At 39.2% G+C, this 19,585-nt stretch overlaps 1 protein-coding gene across 5 annotated transcripts in view; it reads right to left on the reverse strand.

Annotated features, from left to right (window-relative positions):
- Positions 1-19,585, reverse strand: part of ADAMTSL1 (ADAMTS like 1) — a 398,190-nt gene that overhangs the window by 42,100 nt on the left and 336,505 nt on the right. For all 5 annotated transcript variants that reach the window (XM_038124997.1, XM_038124998.1, XM_038124995.1 and 2 more), the window contains 4 exons: positions 10,967-11,177; positions 5,280-5,459; positions 3,556-3,709; positions 1,181-2,321 (listed from right to left, as the gene is read on the reverse strand). In XM_038124997.1, the coding sequence (XP_037980925.1) occupies positions 1,181-2,321; positions 3,556-3,709; positions 5,280-5,459; positions 10,967-11,177 (1,686 nt within the window). The remainder of the gene's footprint in view (positions 1-1,180; positions 2,322-3,555; positions 3,710-5,279; positions 5,460-10,966; positions 11,178-19,585) is intronic.

The raw sequence follows: 19,585 nt of genomic DNA on the forward strand, positions 1-19,585 counted from the left end.
TGTCTTGACTTCATCTTTTCCCTTGACCATATGACTAAATGTATATGTCTTAGCTGAGGTCAGTATCTTGCACAGAAGGAGCTGCTAGCAGATCCCTGGACAACTTTGTTGTATTGTGCTGCTCATTATTATTGCCTACTACAGTATTTTCCTGTTCTTATATAATGATTTCTCACGGAACAGAGCCACAATATAAAATCCCAAGTATACACATGAGAAGAACGTATGCTATCAACTGTTATCACAGTTAAACATATAATTTATACTGAAAATAACCCCTTTCTATGAGCTCTTCCACACAAACGAATAATGTGGAGGGATCAGAATGTAAAGGCCACCTGAAGGAAAAACAGCATAATTTTTGTGGTATACTGATAAAAGTATTTTGTTATGTCAAATTCTCAGGTTACACCTGGAACCAGCATTCTGGAATTTAAACAGGTGAGAATTCATCAATTCACATGAGAAGACAAATGCTAAATGATCCGTCTGTTGAGACGACAGCAAAGCTGCAAACAGCCATGAGGTGTGGTTCCACAACTTACAGCCTTCACCAGAACATATACGTAAATGGTAAATGGAAATTGTAAATGTAAATGGTGATTGTAATACCCTTTTAGGCTTATCCTGGGGCAGTTTAATGCATGGATACATATGTGGAAGGCAAAAGCCTCATCTCCTCCATGTTCTCTTACAACAACCATGTCTGTCAAGCCCTCCTGAAGCACTAGGAGAAATGCAATTTCAACTCCAAGAGAGGATAATAGCAACAATCAATGACCAGTTTTCATATCTCTATATCAATCTTTGTAGCGAAAATCCCCGCCTTCAGATGGAAAAATAAACTGAGACTCCCAGTCTCTGGATGCAGGGTGCTCTGCTGACTGTATTAGGCACTTAGGTCCGTTAGTACTTTACAGTCCCTTCTTTTTTACTTACTCAAACAGAAGTAAGGTTCCTGTCTGCCACACCAGTCTGACCCGGCATCCAGACCTTGCTGAAGATTTACATGCTCTGTTTAACCCATTTGCCAAATCACATGCACTTGCCCTTCTTTCTGTTATGAAATCAGACTACAGCAAAACGTAGTTTTGTCCACAGGACTGACAGGCATTAACACGTGGAAAGTGACAAGTCAAAATATCAATTATTTTCTTGAAAGTTAAATAACATGCTTTACCTATCATTGTATTTCACTTCCTCTCCATTCTTAGCCCAGCTGATGGTGGGCTTTGGGTTTCCCACTGCTTCACAGTGAAGCAGTACACTCAGTGTGCCGCTTGCTAGGACCACTGTCTGTCCCAGGTGGGTGACAACCTCCGAAGCAGAAAGTTGTTGTGCTGCTGAAATCTTTCGGAGGATGGCAGGCTTTTGATGAGGCCTGAGCAAGCCATTTGCCAGGTCTACAGAGGTGGGAATAAATGTTTCAGCAGATGATGTCCTCAGGGAGCTGGTAAATCCAGAAACCCGTCTGTGGAAAGGGTACTCCACTGAGGGTGAATCAACTTTTCGCCTTGATGCTTTGAGGACAGATTCCTGGTGGTCCAAGTAGCTCTTGAAAACCTCATCAGCCAGGTGCACAACAAGACGCTCAGTGTAGATATCTTTAAGCTCCTCAGGCTGTTGAGACAAATTTCTTATGATATCATCCAAACGTTTCTGCTCTGTGACCATCGTAAATGGCAGGCTATGCTCCTGGCTCTGGTCCTCTTCTGAGGATGCGTTTCTCTCCACAGACTTCTGGGCTTCCCATGATTCCAAATTTTCCGCTGGCCAGCCCCTGAGCTGTAGCAGCCTTGAGACAATATTGTCATACCATCTGCTGGGGTTAGCAAGGTGCCCTCGCTTTTCAGCCCTGCTACCATTGAAGAAAATCCCATTGAGATGTTTATCCTCTGTTCGCAAGGTATCATATAAGCCAGCCTTTCTCATGACTTCCTCCTCCCTAATACCAGCTGGATGCCCAGCAATGATCTTCTTGTTCCTTCCAATCAGTTTAATTATGAAATGCTCCTGGGCTGGCCCTGCTGTGCAGGTGTATGTCCCAGTATCTGAAGGCTTCAGATGATGGATTTTCATGTACCCGTAGGGTGCAATGGTGATGTGAGCTGAACTGACAAGCCTCTTGTCATCTTTCTCCCAAGTGATCATTGATTTCCGGAACCTCCTGGCAGGGCATCGGAGAATAACAGAAGTTTTGGGCAGCAGGTAGGCATATCCACCCACAATGAAGTGCAGTTTCTTCTGCTTCCTCGTCTGGATGTAAACTTGCTTTACAGCCATAATATGGGGGCTTTGCTTATGAGCCGGTCTGTTGTGCCCTGAAATATCATTATATAATTAGGATGTGATACCATTAAACAAAACAAGTAGTTTACATTGTTGTGGGCAGCATTTGACCCATTAGACAGTAAAGAGAGAAAATAGACACCGGTTGCTGGACATTAAATTAGAACAGTCAAAATAAGAGGAATAACAAGGCACACTTCAGGAATGTGAAAGTAGCCCAGGGTATATGCAGAAACCAAATAGCCAGGGATAAAAGCTTTACGGGACAGAGAAAACTTCAGTGGAAACATAATTCTTGTTAAAGTACTTAAACAAAGACTGTTATTTAAGAAATGCACTGAATAGACAAGTGTTTTTCATCCAAACCTTCAAAGACAACGTGATCTTGCAGCTCACAACAGTAAGGAAGAATGAAAGTTTTGCTACCTCAAGGAGTACTCTTGGACAGAAAAAAACTCTCTGGGCTAGGCTTAAAAATGTGGTAAAGTTCACTAATTCAGCATGTCCTTCTGGTTTCCTGATCTCTGTGTCAGAGATCTTTATTATGAAGCACTACATTAAGCTGCATAGGCATATTATTAGTAAACACCATGCAAAATTTGGTCCAAGCCTTAGTTCTAAACATCAGATCTTCTTTTCTCCCTACATATCCAACATTCAGCAGTTTCAGAGGCAAGCTGAAGCTAGGCTGACTTTCACATATCCAGCTGGCTTACTGAAAACTAGGGGAGAATATACAGGGGGACTTGTGACAGACAAAAGCAAATGCATGAACTACCAACATAAAATACATCTAACTTGTGTTGCATGGTTCATTAGAAATTTCAGATCACAGAGGATTTGTAGTGACATAATGAAATAATAGGTTTCTAAATGATCGTCGGCAAAATCCCTTACCAACCATTTTCCTTGCAGCTGTTCTAGCAGACAGTTTATTTGCTCCAGCTCTCCAGCTGCTGTGCTGTATCTCTGAGCCTCTACATTTCAGCTGTGAAATTCAGATCTAGATTTTGGTCAGAATTTTGAGCCAGTTCTTCCAGAAACTAGTAGTTCCCTTCCAGCACACTGGGTCATATCCAGCTCCATTAGTGAAATCTGTAGCACTGCTCCACTGGCTTGACTTATTTACCGACAGAAAAACCCACTCCACAAGACTGAGTAATACTACGTGAAAGCAGGCTGTGAAGCAGGAAATAGCATGGATTTCTTAGTGAAGCACTTCCAATCCCTTTTCCCCAGACACTGCCAAACACCTTTTCCACTTACGTGCACAGGGGCCTAGTGAACAGGGCCTGATCAAGGATGAGAATGGCAAAGGGAGGCAGAGTGAGGAATTGACGATGATAAAGCCCCCGGTTTTCAGCATCTTTCTGCAAATAGCATTTCGACTCTGCGTGCCTTCTCCACAGCTCACTGAACACTAGGAACAGGATGACAGACAAGAGGAGAAATGAAAAAGGTGCTCCGTGTCATACACTCCCTCCTCAGCTCCCATATCCACATTCCATACACACACCACAGGATAGAGCAAGTACAGTTTTCAAAATGTTGCAGTAAAGCAGAGCAGCATCTGACCACGCAGCTACAAACAGTGCAGGCACAGTAAGGAGATTAAATACTTATTTTCTGTCCTGTAAGGCTTAGTTTCTTTCCATGCTCCTGTTACCATTTCTTTTCTCTCAGATGGTGCCTCTTGTTTTAATGGTACTGTGCTACATTTCAAAGCCAGTCTTTGAGCTTTGTTTCTGTGTGTCTGTGTCTGCTGGCTGGAAAAATTCCAGGTCGTGTCCAAGAGCAGACCTCACAGAGTTGCAGATCACAGTTGCGTTCTGGGCCAGATAAAATCTGGCCTAAACTTAATCTTTAAGCTTTTCTGTTGCAAATCCCTTTAGGAATAATAAAGGGATGAATATTGTAGTCATCGAGTAATTACCTCAGCCTTGTAGTTACTACACATGGTCTACACAGAATGGTATAAACCCTCTAATACCAGACTGCAGTGCTTGTTGCACAGGTGGACATGGCCTGATGGACTTCATCTTGACTATTTAGTTTCATATTTATGCATATAGCATTGTGGAAAAAGAAATACAGACAGTGTCTTTGCACTGGAGCAAAGTCTGTAAAAAGAGCTAGAAAATGGGTAAAGCACTGTAATTACCGTCTTCACTGCCAGAATGGCTCTGTCTCCTGGCAGAAGACTTTATGAAAACATCCACTAATTTGAGTAAAATGCCCAGACAGATCCCCGTAAAAAGGGGGCAGGTGGAACAACTCTGTAGGGTGATTGGCATTTCATTTACAACTTCCACAAGACAATTTCCACTACCTTCCATGAAAGAGGACTGGAAGAGTGGTGGCAGAGACTGCAAGATGTGGAATCATTTTCATGCTTACTGCCATTAACCTTTGCCTTTGCTTTGACCTTATAAAGTAAAATTACTTTTTTATTATATCTCTCCTCCCTTCCCCTTCCCCTTCCCCTTCCCCTTCCCCCTCCCCCTTCCCCCTCCCCCTTCCCTTCTCCTGTTCCCCCACTTCCTCTTCTTTTATATTCTTTTCATCATAGGAAAGGGTTGGAGTGGCCCCCAGAGGAAAAGACTATTGAGATCAGAACAGCTAGGTTTTGGCAACAAAGAGCATTTAGCCTAGGATAATAAAGGTTACTCTTCATGGATTCCTTGGATGAAATAATAAGCATAGGCATAGATAGAGGCAGGGATTTATTGTTTGGAGTGTGACTTGTGTTTACAGCAGAAGGATCTTAAAGGTTTGGTCAGATGCTAAAGCACATCTGTGGAGGCAGACATCACAGAGGAGCATGGAACTAGTGATAACATCCCCAACCAGGATGATAGGGACAGATTACAGGACAAAACTGGGCATAACATGCTTTGTAGAGTCTGACCTTATTTGGGTCCTCTATCCCAATTGGCTTAGGAACTTCATCTCCAAGATCTGTACAATACTCATGCAAACAAATAGTATACCTGTGTCCAGTCAGAGAAAAGCCACTCATTGGGACAATCCTCATTTTTGCAGGCTTGTTGTGTAATGTTCCTTGGTGTAGAGCAGAAGGTTTCTGGCAGCTCTAACAAGCTTCCATCTGCCAGGCGCTGCTTACAAAGTGTTTCTCGCTTCTGGACACCACCGCCACAGGTCTGTGAACACTGTGAGAAAAGAGAGACAACCACCTCACACCATACCCTCACCACCCCACTTGCTGCAAAAATTACTTATGAATTAGGGTAGAAATCAACACTTGGTCTTGGCCAAATACAAAACATAAAACAAAAATTTCAGAGACCTCAAAGTAGACTGCTTTTAAAACGTCAAAATTATTTTGGAAAAGGGAAGCAGCTTAGTTTGCTAATATTTAGAAAATCAGTTTCATATTTCTGAAGTGTTCTGTTTTAAGGTATTCTTTCAAAAGACACAGAAACAGTGGGTCAGCATTGCAGTATGGAGGTGAGAAATTTGTCCTCCCCACCTGGAAAATGAGACAATTGCATGTGATGTGGACAATCTAAATAGTAACATCTGTGTCTGAGCTCTGACATGAACAGTGTCAGAAAGAGTGGAAAAGTCTTGTCCAGCAGTAGATAAATAAATTGAGATTATTAATATCCAGAGAATATCTCCCTTCTGTCTTTAATGTAAATATCCCTCTCTACATCCATTTTTCTACTCAAACAGGGCAGGAAATTTTGAGTAACTAAATTTAGAAGTTTTCCTGAATATTTTTTTTAAATTTAAGTTGCTCAGCCCCTTTTCCTGAGGCTGGTAACAGGCTTCCAGTTCTGCTCAGTTTGGCCAGCTCAACTGCTTTTCTCTGTTCTTCTAGCAAAGGAAAGGGGGAGCTTGCGTTGCATGTACATGACCAGGAGTTGCTTATAGCTTGTGACATGGCAATTATTCAAGAGACACAGACAATAATATGGAGAAGTATTAAAAAGTATACTTAAGCAGTTAAAAAGGGAGTGTTTTAAAAAATCTTGCAGTCAAGAAAAGCCTTTCTCCCGGAGATAAAGACCTGCATGAGCTTTAATGCTAGCCTGAATATTTAGGATAAACATTTTCTTTGAAAGACAGGAAGTGCAGAAAGAAATTTTTGTATTTGGTTTCTTTTAATGTTTAAAATTAGCTTTTGTCTTACTTATTTTGAATGTTACAAGCTCAAAGACTTCCAAAAAATTAAGCAAGAAAAATATTAGTTTTCAACAGAAGTAAATGTCTTTCAGCTTCTTATTTGAGGAAAATTCATTCCTAAGGTGGAAGAAAAATATGATTAAAAGTATTATTCCAATGTTGCCTAATGACTTTTATCATATACAAGATACCAAATGGGTTACTCATTCCAAATATCACAAAGTATGTCAATCAGTAAATCTCAGGAAGTCTCTTTGCCCTTCCAACTCTTAGACAAAAAATACCTTTTCTTGCTTCTTGGATTTTATTCATTTACACAGTGTTGTCCTTGCACAGGACAGCCTGAAGAGTCACATATGCCTGAGAGCACTGCCCGAACACTTCTTGATCTCTCTCAGGCTGGTGCTGTGACCACTTCCCTGGGGAGCTGTTCCAGTGCCCAACCACCCTCTGGGTGAAGAACCCTTTTCTGTATCCAACATAAACCTCCCCTTACACAACTTCAGGCCATTCCCTTGGGTCCTGTCACTGTCACCACAGAGAAGGGATCAGTGTCTTCCCCTCCTTCCCCCCTCACAAGGCAATCGTAGACCGCAATGAGGGCTTCCCTCAGTCTCCTCCACGCTGAACAGACCAAGTCACCTCAGCTGCTCCTCATATGGCCTCCCCTCAAGGCCTTTCACCCTCCTTATTACCCTCCTTTGTACTCTCTCCAGTAGTTTAATGTCTTTCTCATATTTTGGCACCCAAACCAGCCCCCAGCACTCGAGGTGAGGCTGCCGCAGCTCAGAGCAGAGCAGGACAATCCCCTCCCTTGCCCAGCTGGCCATGCTGTGCCTGATGCACCCCAGGACAGGGCTGGCCCTCCTGGCTGCCAGGGCTCTGCTGACCTGTGTTCAACTTGCCATCAGCCAGGACCCCCAGGTTCCTTTCCGTGTCTCCCATGTGGTTTAATTTTACACTGTGGTCTATTCAAGGTATACCACAATATAGGTTTTTCCTTACTGTTAAAAATTAATTCTCTGCTATGATTCCACAGTAAGATAAAGCACCTGCAAAAGGAGTAAACACTTTTTTCTCATAAGGTCTCTCAGTTTCTTTTAAGACCTGACTCTTGAAAATTTAGAAGAGACATTTTATGGTATGGAAATAGAAGGGAAAATATAAGAAAATACTATAAATTTTCCCATGATGACTTTGTTTTAAAGTCATTCTTCTAATTATCTTTGAAGCAAAGACAGCACTCGAGCAAATAAAGAATGTTGGGACTAAGACTATAGCACTTATTCAGTAATAAAACAAAGGTGGATGAAAATTTACTAATGGATGTCTCCCATTTCAGGTATGTAGAACAGATATTTATAGGACCTTGTAAAATGACAGCTTAAACTCTGCTCCAGAAGTGCACCACTGAAAATGATAAAGACTCTAATGCATTTAGTTAAGACACAGAAATATTTAAAAATAAATAGTCTGGAATATGTAAAAAGATGTTTTAAAAATTGTTTTTAATGTTACAACACTGATAATTATTGTGTGTTTATCTACCAGAAATACTGCGGCTTTGAATGGCATTTAATTCAGACAGTCCTTCCTTATAAACAAACAAAAGAAAACACTGGTAATTAGAGTTTAAATCTTCTGAAGGATTTTTGGTGGTTTTTTTTTTTTTTTTTTTTTTTTTGGTATGTGTTTGCATTAAACCAGTGTGAGTGAGTGGTCTGAAAAGCACCACAAACTCCACTGATGAGGCCAAAGAAATGTATTGAAGTCAGGCTGTGTGGAGAACAGATTTTATGCTTTCAAGTTGGTGAAGCTTTGAATACCTTCCCTAGGGTGAGGAAGGCACCTCCCTGAAGGGCCCTTCATCTCCCTGTGTGTGGGGAATTCTCTGAGGAGCCTTGGGAGATGGGAAGTGTTGCAGGTCCCTTAAAGCAAGGAAAGAAATCCTTCAGGTTTTCTTCTGCTGGAGTGATCTACAGTTTTGCTTCATGACTGGGGGTCACCTCCAGAAGTTGTCTTAGCCTTTCCAAATGTTTTCTTCCCACATCTCAGAAACCAGCAGCTGTAAATATCCCTAAGTGTAATGCACAAGCCTCATGGTGCAGGTTTTCAGTTGGGAAACCTTCGTGAGACTGAGCTGCAAGGTCTGGCTTTCCTGCAGGGTGGAAATATCTGTAAAGATGATGGTGTTGCAAAGAAGGAACACAGATATCCTTAAGAAATGGGAGAATGAAAATTGATTTTGATGGATTAGAGTTTTTTCTGGCACAGTACTCATCTGAACAGAAGCAGAAGACAGCAGAGAAGCATGTTTTTTGTGCCATTTTCTTCCAGTGAAAGGTAAGCACAGTAAATATTCAGTGCATAGCCTGAAAAGTCTGTGGAAGTAAGGCAGAAGAGCTACCATATGACCTTTATTGAACTACAGCAATGAATTGCACAGGGTCTCTCTTGCCCAGGGAAGATACCAGCTACCACAAGTGTGAACCTATGAACAGTTTGTTTTAATTTCTTATTAACATAGTTGTTAAAGCTTTTATACTTAGTCAAGCTTCCTCATCACTAAGATCTGCTAAACCTTTCAAAGAGACAGAACTTGAGAGCCCTTGAACAGCTGGAAAAGTTATCTTAGACAGATGAAAGTACGCATGTTTAAACTGATGAGGAAGATGTTACAATCTTGGAAAAAAATCTGTTTGGAGATAGCGCTAGCAGAAACAATTTGGTATCGTTCTAGTGTGGCCTGTAGGTAATCATCACTGTTAGCAGCAAATAAATTTTTTTCACATACTATAACATATGTCTCTTCTGATTGTTCACATATACTTCAAGAAAATTGCTTTCTGTAAGGACTGTGGCCAATTATAGGACTGACAAGCATAGGAGCTCCTTCTAGCATATCCTAATTTTAAAATGCTTGACTTAGGTTATTATGTTATGAACTAGTAGAATACTATTTGCTGTTTGCAAATACAACATTTATTACACCTGTAGTTCAGAAATTTTTGAAGGTACAGCTAAGTAAATACATGTGTGTGAGTATCAGTACACAAATTAAAGCATGAAATATCACTGAATTGTTTTAAACTGAGCACTAAAGCCATAGCTAGCCATTACCTAGCTTTGACAGACCATCAGACTGGAACAAATATTTTTTACTGGATTGGTTGCCCAAACCCAAAGCTCTCACAGCTTCATGGACTAACCAAGTTCATCAGGTGAGTACATTAATATCTCCCTGGCTGTTAAGTGAAGACTAGATTTTATATACAGACACTCAATAGGCATATGTAAGAACTATGCAAAATGCTAATAGTTTTCACATGGGATAGAATGAAGTTTTGCACACACCAAAAATGAAGATTTAAAGATGTGTTTTGCTGACATCTACATCACACAGCAAATTTTTCCTTCAGTCTTGACAACAGTGCAAGATCCTTCCTGCAGTGTATTACTGAAACTGTAGTATTACAACTATTTAAAGAAGCATCTTCAAGTCTTTTGAATTGCACAAGTATTTTAATTTGCAACCAGATTTCATCAAATTAACTCATTTTAGGGTGCCTTCTAAAGATGGAAAGCCTTGTACACACCCATTGTGTAGACAGGAATTTTTATAATTAATGTAATAAAGCATCCATCTCCCAAAGGGAAGTGTTTCATGCACATTTCTTAATCTGAAGCATAAGGAATGTGTCTTGTACTAAACTAAATTATTATTTGAGAATATATGAAATACTCAAAATGCTTTAAAGATTCTTTTATCCTTAATCCTTCTAGTTTAGTATTCCTAGAAACCTAGACATAGCTCACCCAAGTCCAGTCACTGCTGCTGACCAATATATTCCAGATATTTTTGCATGAAATCTATAGCCAGCTGTTAAGGTTTTCCAATAACTTTGCATTAGAAATAGCTACAGTCATTATTTACTTCTGGAAACACAGAAGCATTTTTAAGAGCAAAAATGCACACTTTGCAGTTTTTTAATGGCTTGTCAGAATGATTAATGATCCCTGTTGATGGGCTAAAGCAAAACCATAGAATCATAGCATGATTTGTGTTGGAAAGAACCTAAAAGTTCTTCTAGTTCCACCCCACCTCACCCCCCTCTGCCCCTCACTAGGCAGGGACAGCTTCCATTAGACCAGGTTGCTCAAAGCTACATCCAACCTGGCCTTGAACACTTTCAGGAATGGGGCATCCACCATCTCCCCTGAGAAACCTGCTTCAGTGCCTCACTACCCTCACACTAAAACATTTTTTCCTAATATCTAAACTAAATCTACCCTCTTTCAGTTTAAATTTTGCCCCATTGCTACATGCCCTTGTCAAAAGTCCCTCTTCAGCTTTCTTATGGGCACACTTGATAAACTCTAAGGCTGCTCTATGCTCTCCCTGGAGCCCTCTCTACTGCAGTTGACCAGCCTGTCTTCATAGGATAGGTGCTCCAGCCCTCTGACCACTGAAATGTGTGCAATGAGGAATTTAAGCAGTCATAAAATGAGGTTACACATAAATTCTTACCTCTTGCCATTCTGTAGGATACCAGGAGGGTGGGCAGTCAAAGCGATTACAGGCTTGCACGAGGGATGGCTTGGGTTTAGAGCACAATTCATCTGCCAAAATCACAGTCTCGTTGGTCTCTCTTGATAGTAGATGAGAACAGAAGACATCTCGTGTCTGCAAACCAACCCCACAGGTAAGACTGCAAGTGCTCCAGTTCCCAATCTCCCATCTGTGAAGGGGTCAGCAGAGAAAATCTTAAGCACAGAAAAAATTCACCTTAATTTTTCTCTTATTATAATGACAGATGAAGAAACAGTAATAAAAGGGATTTTTCTTTCTCCAATCAATGTTACTTTGTCACTGTGGTAGCTGGAGAATGAGGCTAAGATGAATATTTGTAGTTCTGCATTTTCATGTCTTGTCAGAAGTTCTTAGTCTGAAAGTCTCTGGGATTCCTGCAATATCACAGGAAATGTTTTGTGGCCTACAGTCGGATTTTTTTTTTGTTTATAGGGGTATGGATAATGTATTTTAAAATATAGTGGATTTAATTAACTTGTTTTATCCTCCTATATGAAACAAAAACTAAAGGAATATATTAACAGAAGTTTAATTAAAAGAATGTAAAACTGAAATGCTGAGCACAAATTTCTTTTGTATTCCTGACTGACTTTTCTATGCTGTTGAGATAGGAGGTACTAAAGCTTTGAGAGATGCAGTGGGAAAGCAGAGGATCATCTTTAACCCCTGGATGAACACCTGTCACTGAAGTAAATATTCTCTGAACTAGCTATGTAAATCCTGCATCAACAGGATTGTTGATAACTGTATTTCAGTGTTCATCACCTTAAAACCAGATTTCTGCTATTTGAACTGTACAACCCCTAATTCTGTCAGTTAAACACAGAAAATTCCTTAAAATACTAGGTCTTCCACTCATGTCTCAGCTAGAAAGCACTTCAGAGATATGTAGAAGTGTATACACAAAAAATCAGTCCTATATTCAGAAGGAAAATACAAGAAAATAGCCTCCCCAACAAATTCATGCAAAACTCAGTGCTGACCTGGATATACTCCCACATCCAAAATGAAAACATGACAGCCAGATAAATCTAAAGAGTTTGCTAAATCTGAAGAGTAGCTTCATTTCCAGCACGACATTATTGAAACTGATTGCTGAGAGAATAAATTAAAAATTCAGGAAAAGGAAGGCTCAGAGAGCCTATCTTTGAAGAAAGCAAATCCAGGCAGAAGCTTAAAGAGAGTGATTATGAAGAAAGATACCCTCAGGCTCCAAACAGGATGGAGGCAGATAATGAAGAAAAGTTATGAAGCATGTCAGCAGAATAAAGCAGATTTTGTGGAAGAAGCAGAAAAAACCCCCCTCTGATGCTCTGCGATCTACAGTCAATGGAAATAGCTCAGTGCATGTAAAACATACGGTGGTAGCAAACACAGTACTCAAATAACCATTTAAGATTGTGCTATCCTACAATCACCGAACAATTCTAACCTCTTTTTCTTTTATAAATTTATTTTTTGATCATGTTTTCTCCCTTTCAAGTAACACCCTAACATACTTAAACAGGTAGCAAGGTAGAAATTTTTTTCCTCCCCAGATGATATCCTGATGGACCAAAGGCACATTGCTCCCCTACTGTGCTCTGTCTGCTGGTGACATTCTCTGATTTTATAGAAGGATGCATCCTGAGCCTCACTGTAATGATGCTGTAGTTTGCTTTTAGACAATATTCTTAGTTCTGTTGGTAGCAATTACAACAATCTGTTTTAACCCTTTCTAATAGTAAATGCATCTTGCTACTGAGTTAGAAGTTCCCATGGTCACTTTCCAGGCCATAATACACTGAAGAACACTAATCTGTACATATGTACTGGGAGCTATTTATCAGTGGAAAAGAAGTAACATATGGCAGCCAGTTAAGCTAAGCTGGAGTATGTTCTCCATATGAATGATCTGGGGGGAGAGGTCTTCCCAGATTTTCCCATGAAATTGCAGAATTAATGGAAATATCATCTACCCTTCAGTTTTGGTGCAATCTAAAGCAAGACGTTTGAATAAATGGTGAAAAGAAGGCATTTTCTTACTTCAGAATCTATTTTGATACATGATTAGTTGCCAGAATTTCTTTTTTTCAAGTGCTGGCAGCACTTTTTTCAAGTTGCCTCCAGCAACATTTTGTTTGTTATTGTGTAAGTGCAAAATGTTTCCGTTGGCAATTCACAACTCAGTGGCTAACAAGCCACATAAACCCTTTAGACATCTTGGCTTCTTCAGAAGAGGGTGTATGTTTCTTCTTCCAGAAAGAAATCCTGTGTTTCCATAAAGAGAAAGGATTTGTTTTTCCAGTGTTTGAAATTTCTTAATGTTGCAGGTTGCGTCTGTTACCCTTCCCGTAACTAACATTGTTTTTTTCACAATTCTTTCCAGCTGCACTAAAGAGGAGTTTTCTTTGAGGAGCTCACGAACTGTGAGGTCAAATACTTCTTACCCTTGTACTTTCATAGTCCCAAGTGACTTTTATGGTCTTTCACAGATGGAAAGTAAGGAATGTAGAGTAAAGCAGACATGTGTAAACTGGATGTGCAAATAACTGAACCCATAAATGATATTCATGAATTTCAACATCCTAAGAAGCACAGAGAAAACCAGTGATAATCTTACAGAATTACAGGACTGTAGCATTACTTTATCACAGCTAAAGGTGCTTGCAACACTTCGAATTAATATTATCCTACTAAATTTACCAATTGGTTTCTAGAGTACTTGTACTGTTAGAGATAATAACCTTAAATATATATATATATATATATATATACAGTTTTTCTGTAGTAATGCAGTTTTGCCTGTACTGTAGAGTGTTACGTAATGCTAACTGAAATATGTCCTGTCCTAGTTCATGTGGTATTTAGTTGTGAATTCCTCTGTTTTTTCTTCTGGGTGTTTTGGCCATACTGATTCTTCCAATGCACAGGGCATACAAAAGAGAATGCCCTGTATGCATCTGTCAATACCAGAATTAAAATTCAAGTAGGAAAGGATCTTACACTTTAAAGGCTGAATAGAGTAGTTACAGAATCAAGCTAAAGGAACCTTGCACAAGTGGAACTGGTATCTTTGTAAGCTGACTGTGGCTGCTCCTAAGGTATGGACTTTAAGAACAATCTGCATACTTGCTGGTTTATAGAACAGCTGAAAGTCATCTGTTTGGTGCTTCCCATATTACTTTTCAGAACCTGATGAAAGAATTGCATAGTTTTGGTCCAAACCATACATTTTATCCCTTCTCCTTTCTCCTTCACTACTCTCCAAAGCTGTACTAACATGTGGTAACAGAGAAACAACATATTTTTAGCCTTATCATACAGTAGGACCTTGGTGCATTTATGCTACTAAACCCCTGGCTTCTCCTAGCTCTAGGTCTATCAGTTCACCAGTTGTCCATCTCCACCTCCTAAATGTCTAAGTAGTGTATGTCTAGTAGTATGTAAGCCCAAACTAGACTTCAAAAATATTTCAACAACTGTATTTAATAGGAAACAGATTTCAAAATGTTTTTATCCTCTTCAGGGTATAGATACATAACTCTACTGATATACATAAAATACATTGAATATTTGAACTGATTGAACAAAAACTATATAAATTCAAAACCACTGAGACATTTAGAGATGGCTAGCAAAGAGGAATGTAAGAGGAAAGAGGCAAATCATAGGGCTGGATGTGTTGAAATGAATATATATCTGTCAGTAATATATGTATCCCTGATACGCACATCACATGTATCACACATATGTGAACATTGTCCAAATGAACATGGATGAAAATAGATTTCTACTGGAAATATTTAGGGAGCAGAGGATGGTCCTAAAATACAACTTCTTCAAAGCATCATCAAAATTTCAAAACCAAAACTGATCACAGAAACTTTTAACTTTCCAAATGAATGATTTCCTTCTTCCATAAGGATATCTCAGTAGTTTTTTTAGAGTTAGTTAACTATATGGGCATATAATGCACATGAAGATAGGCAGACTTGGTAGTTTTTGAAGTAGTTTCAGAAGTACCAGATCTGACTGCTCAAGGCAATGGTTTTCCTTTAGTTTCTCTTACACACAATGATAAGAGAAGGGTGTAGTCTAAAAACTAGACAAAATTTAATGAAAACCCCAGTGAACCAAAACACTGAGTTTCTTGCATTTCCAGGAACTAGAAACTAACAAAGTGAATTAGTAATGGACAGATTTTATGAACAGAAAAACACCAGTTGGGAAATTTATCAGCCAATACATATTATGAATTAGACTAACAGTCTGATCTGCCATCACTTTTGTGAATGATAAGTCTAATTGCTAAAGGGCCAATAATAAATTGCTATTTTCTGGAACATTTTCATTAAATAAATTAGGCTTATCTAAGGAATGCTTATGCATATGCTTAATTCCACATCAACAAAGTTTCTGCAATTATCATGGTCAGTGCATTTTAAAAAGTAAATACTCACAACTGTCCTGAATAAAAGAAAGGGAACAACTTTGAACCTCCAATGGCCAAAAAAGGCTCAATAATTTGTGGTTACCACCACAGGATGATTATTCCATACTATTAATGTAAATCTAAAAATTCTAGAGATTCCTTCACAAAACAGTTCAACTATGCCATTTGTAATAGGGAAATGATCTTAACATAGTTAACAAAAATATTTCCTGTGCTCTTTGAATTAAACTTGGGCATTTGTTATCAGCATAAGGCTGTTTAAAAAATTCTAACAAGTGACATGAACATGTAAACCTGTAAAGTTCTAAACATCTGTTTTTTAATTAGAAAGGAACTTTCCTTATTTCTTTCAATAGAAAAACAAGGTATCAATATCATATTGTACCCCAGCAGTTCAAGTGAAGAACTGGAGGATCAAGAGAGCAGGATCTTCTTCCTGGCTCTTTGCTGAACTCCAGAGATGAGTGACACCAGAACTGCTGAAACATGGGCTACCCTGTGAGTATGGGTATATTCCCTTTAAGTCCAAAAGGAATTGTAAAGTACTGGGCTGCATTGTACCACTCTCCCACCTGTGTCTCAACTTCATATTCACAAAATCACAACAATACTTTTGTATGGTTTTTTTCCCCCTCTGTGCTTTGTCCATGCTGTCTGCTTAGGTAGTAACCTTAGAGCAGAGATGTTATCTTATTCTGTCTTTCTCTACCAGCTAGCACAATGGGAGTCTCAGCTTGACAGGAGCCTCAAGGCATTATTGTGTCATGAACAACAACAGGGACAATAGTGCACTGTCACCTCAGTTTTGAAATGTCTCTCTCACTGCCACAAGAACTGGAGATCAGACAACATTTCTGCTAGATAGAGAAATCAGAAAGAGGCACTGGCTAGTAAGCAGCTATTCATGGCAAGACAAGATGCTACAATTAGTTGTTGCTCCAGTAGGGCTACAAGCCTTCAGAACAAAACACTCTCTCAACCCCCATAAGCAGTCTAGAAAAAGCAAATGATGTAGGTAGAACTTGTAGTCTTGAGCCAAAGCTCTGTGTAGGTGACAGCTTTGGATTAGTTCCCATATGCACAACATATATGGTAAACCCCAAATCATTCTAAGGTGTTTCTTAAATACCATGCCAGAATGTGATCTGAAGCTCTAAACAACAGGAAAATATACCATCCATTCCATTTGGGTGGCATCGTTTCTTGCAGTGAAGCTACAGGATTGAGATGAGAACTCCCAAGTCAGTTCTTGACTTTATAATCAAAGAAGTCTCAAAGAAGGTGTCACAAAAGCCAAGACTTTAACTACAAGTTATTTTTCATCCAGATGTTAAATCACTGACAGTAAAATCTGACTGCTCCTTTGAAATGAAGTATGAGAGCAAAGACCTCAACCATGGTGTTCAAACACAGGTCTGATTTATCTAGGAAGGGATTTCCCTACTGCTGTGGTTCAATTTGTAGTAGACCAAACATTACAAATACACATATAGTATACACATACTTCAGAAGAAGAGTGCGATTTAACTAAGCTCTGAAAAAATCAATGCTCATTAAAATATATAAAAAAATACAATGAAAGTACTTTTAAATCATCACCAGCAAAACCAGAAAAAAACAATTCATACTTAGAATTGTTCAGTGCCAGCCTTACAAAATCCACTGTACAGTATCCATTGCACAGTGTCTCCACTGTGACAAGGAAACTGAACAGGCAGGAAAGGTTTCAGGAGACTGTTGTGCTCAAGGGAGAATGAGTTGTTTCTTCAAAAAGTGTCTTCCTTGAAGTGAAGGAAGTCCATTAAAGATATGCAGACAACACACATAAGGAGATCAAAGGCTCAATGAAAGTGCTTTTGTAGGTGACAGAAGTGGCCTGCACTCTGTAAACTTACTGATATCAATTAACAGTGCAGCTCATTATTGCTGATTGTGGCAGGGAGCCAGTATTTATATAACAGAGCCAAACAGAGGAACACAGAGAAGGAACTCAAAAGTCAGAGAAGTACAGAGGGTAAAAGCAACTCTATAGCTGACAATTCTGATTGCTAGAGTAACCTTATGACATGCTTCAAGAAATATTTATAAAGTTCTGCACTTTAAAAAAGTCTAACTCTCCCTTGAGTCAGAGGTACAGAACATCAACTATTCAGGCAGAACAGAAAAGAGAGTTTGTGTTCTGTTGTCAACATTTTGAACAGTGGGAGTTTGTGCAGTGGGTCTTTCAGGGGACTTTTGCAGATACAGATTGCACAAACCACATAGTAACATGAAAAGGCAGCTTCAGGTAAGTGAACTGGTTTGGAAAGGAACTTGTTTGAGGAATTAGCAGACATACTGGGTACTGAAAAGTGCCTCACACAAGACTTTTATTCTGGTTGGTAACTTCAGCATTGAGATAATTGATAGCAAGGTAGTCTTTAATATAACCACATAGACCAGGTTAGGTTTGAAAAGATAAATGAGCACCAGTTTAGATTTGGCTTTTGCGTAAAGCAGCAACTTGTTACAATTGGTTATTTAATTCATTATGTGAGATACAATGAAAATAGATCCTTGGTAGGTCTTTCAAGAACAAAGCAGTTAACAGGTAAGGAAAAGAGTAAATCAGTGTAAAGGTGGAAAGCTGGTTAAGAAATAATATTGGGAGGTTTGAGGACTAGAACACAAATTGCACAAGTGGAACTTGTAACAGGAGGTGGCAGAAGCTGAATGAGGAGTACATGGAGGAAACACACTGGGAACTACACCAGGGTGAATTTGAGCTAATGTACATTGCCCTAAACCTACATTCAAGCAATGCAGAAACACAAGAACCACTAATTTATGAAATAAATTTTGCAGATCAGTCTACATGATTCTTTTGCAAAGAAGCAATGGAAAAATATCCTGGTTTCAGCTCAGGTAGAGTTAATTCCTTCTGTATAGTTGGTTGGATTCAGTGTGCAAATAATGTTGACAACACACTTGTTTTCTGCTAAGTAGTGTTTATACTAAGTCAAGGACTGTTTTAAAGTCTTGTGCTCTGCCAATGAGGAGGATCAGAAAAAAAAAAAAAGAAAAAAAAAAAAACCAACTATGAAGGAGCATAGCCAGGACAGGTGACCCAAAGTGGCCAAATGGATATTGGACAATGCAGGATGTCATGCCTGATGTTATAAACTGGAGAAGTTACCTGGAAGGGGGGTTGTTTGGGGTGTAGACATGAGGCTGAGCATTTGTCAGAAGGTGAGCAATAGTATTGCACATCTCTTGTCCTTCTTTGTTTTTCTTCCTCTCTTGTTATCATTATTGTTATCATTCTCATTTTCATTATCTACTGTAATTATTATATGTTATTTATGTTTCAGTTATTAAAATCTTCCTCTCCCAACTGGCAAGTTATAGTTTTGATTCTCCTTCCCATTTCACTGAGTTGTGAGGGTGTCAGTGCAAATCGTCATGGTGCTGAGCTGCCACCTGGGCTTAAATCACAACAGACTAACACCTTGTTGCCCATGACAGAGCTGCTTTATGTTGAAAGCTCCCTAGCTCCTTTCAAACTGGTGCTTTCCAAGCAGGACTATGTGATAAGCCAACACCATTTCTTTAGGCCTACCTTTACAACATAAGGAAAATATTAAAAAACCCAGCTATTCCTGAGGAAGACATCAGCAAGCTTACAGACACCAGAAGACAAAGAAAGAAGCTCTATAGGTGAGAAAAATATGCAGTAAACTGACAATTTTTAATCTGAAATTCCTTCTAAAACAAAGCTTTAAAAAAATACATATGGATGTAGACAGCACAGAAATAATATACAAAAAGCTTGATTTCACAAATTGTGAGATCAATATTCATGAACCATGTGATTTTGTCTTACAGACTAACAAGACTCCCCCTAAATCTAAAGAAGCCTTTCCTGAAATTATAAGGGCAGGAAAGAAATAAAGATGTCACAGAATGGACAAAGCAAGTATATTAATGAATGAAAGAGTGCTCAGATAACAGTGACTGGGTTTCTCTAACAGTGACTAGTAATTCTCTAGCAAATCCAAGTTTTATGAGCAGTATTGCCACAAAACCAGCAGATAACATGTGCTTCTTGCTGACCTGGCTGGCAGCATTACAGGGAAAATATT

The sequence above is a fragment of the Motacilla alba genome, chromosome Z (assembly GCF_015832195.1).
Source record: "Motacilla alba alba isolate MOTALB_02 chromosome Z, Motacilla_alba_V1.0_pri, whole genome shotgun sequence".
NCBI lineage: Eukaryota > Metazoa > Chordata > Aves > Passeriformes > Motacillidae > Motacilla > Motacilla alba.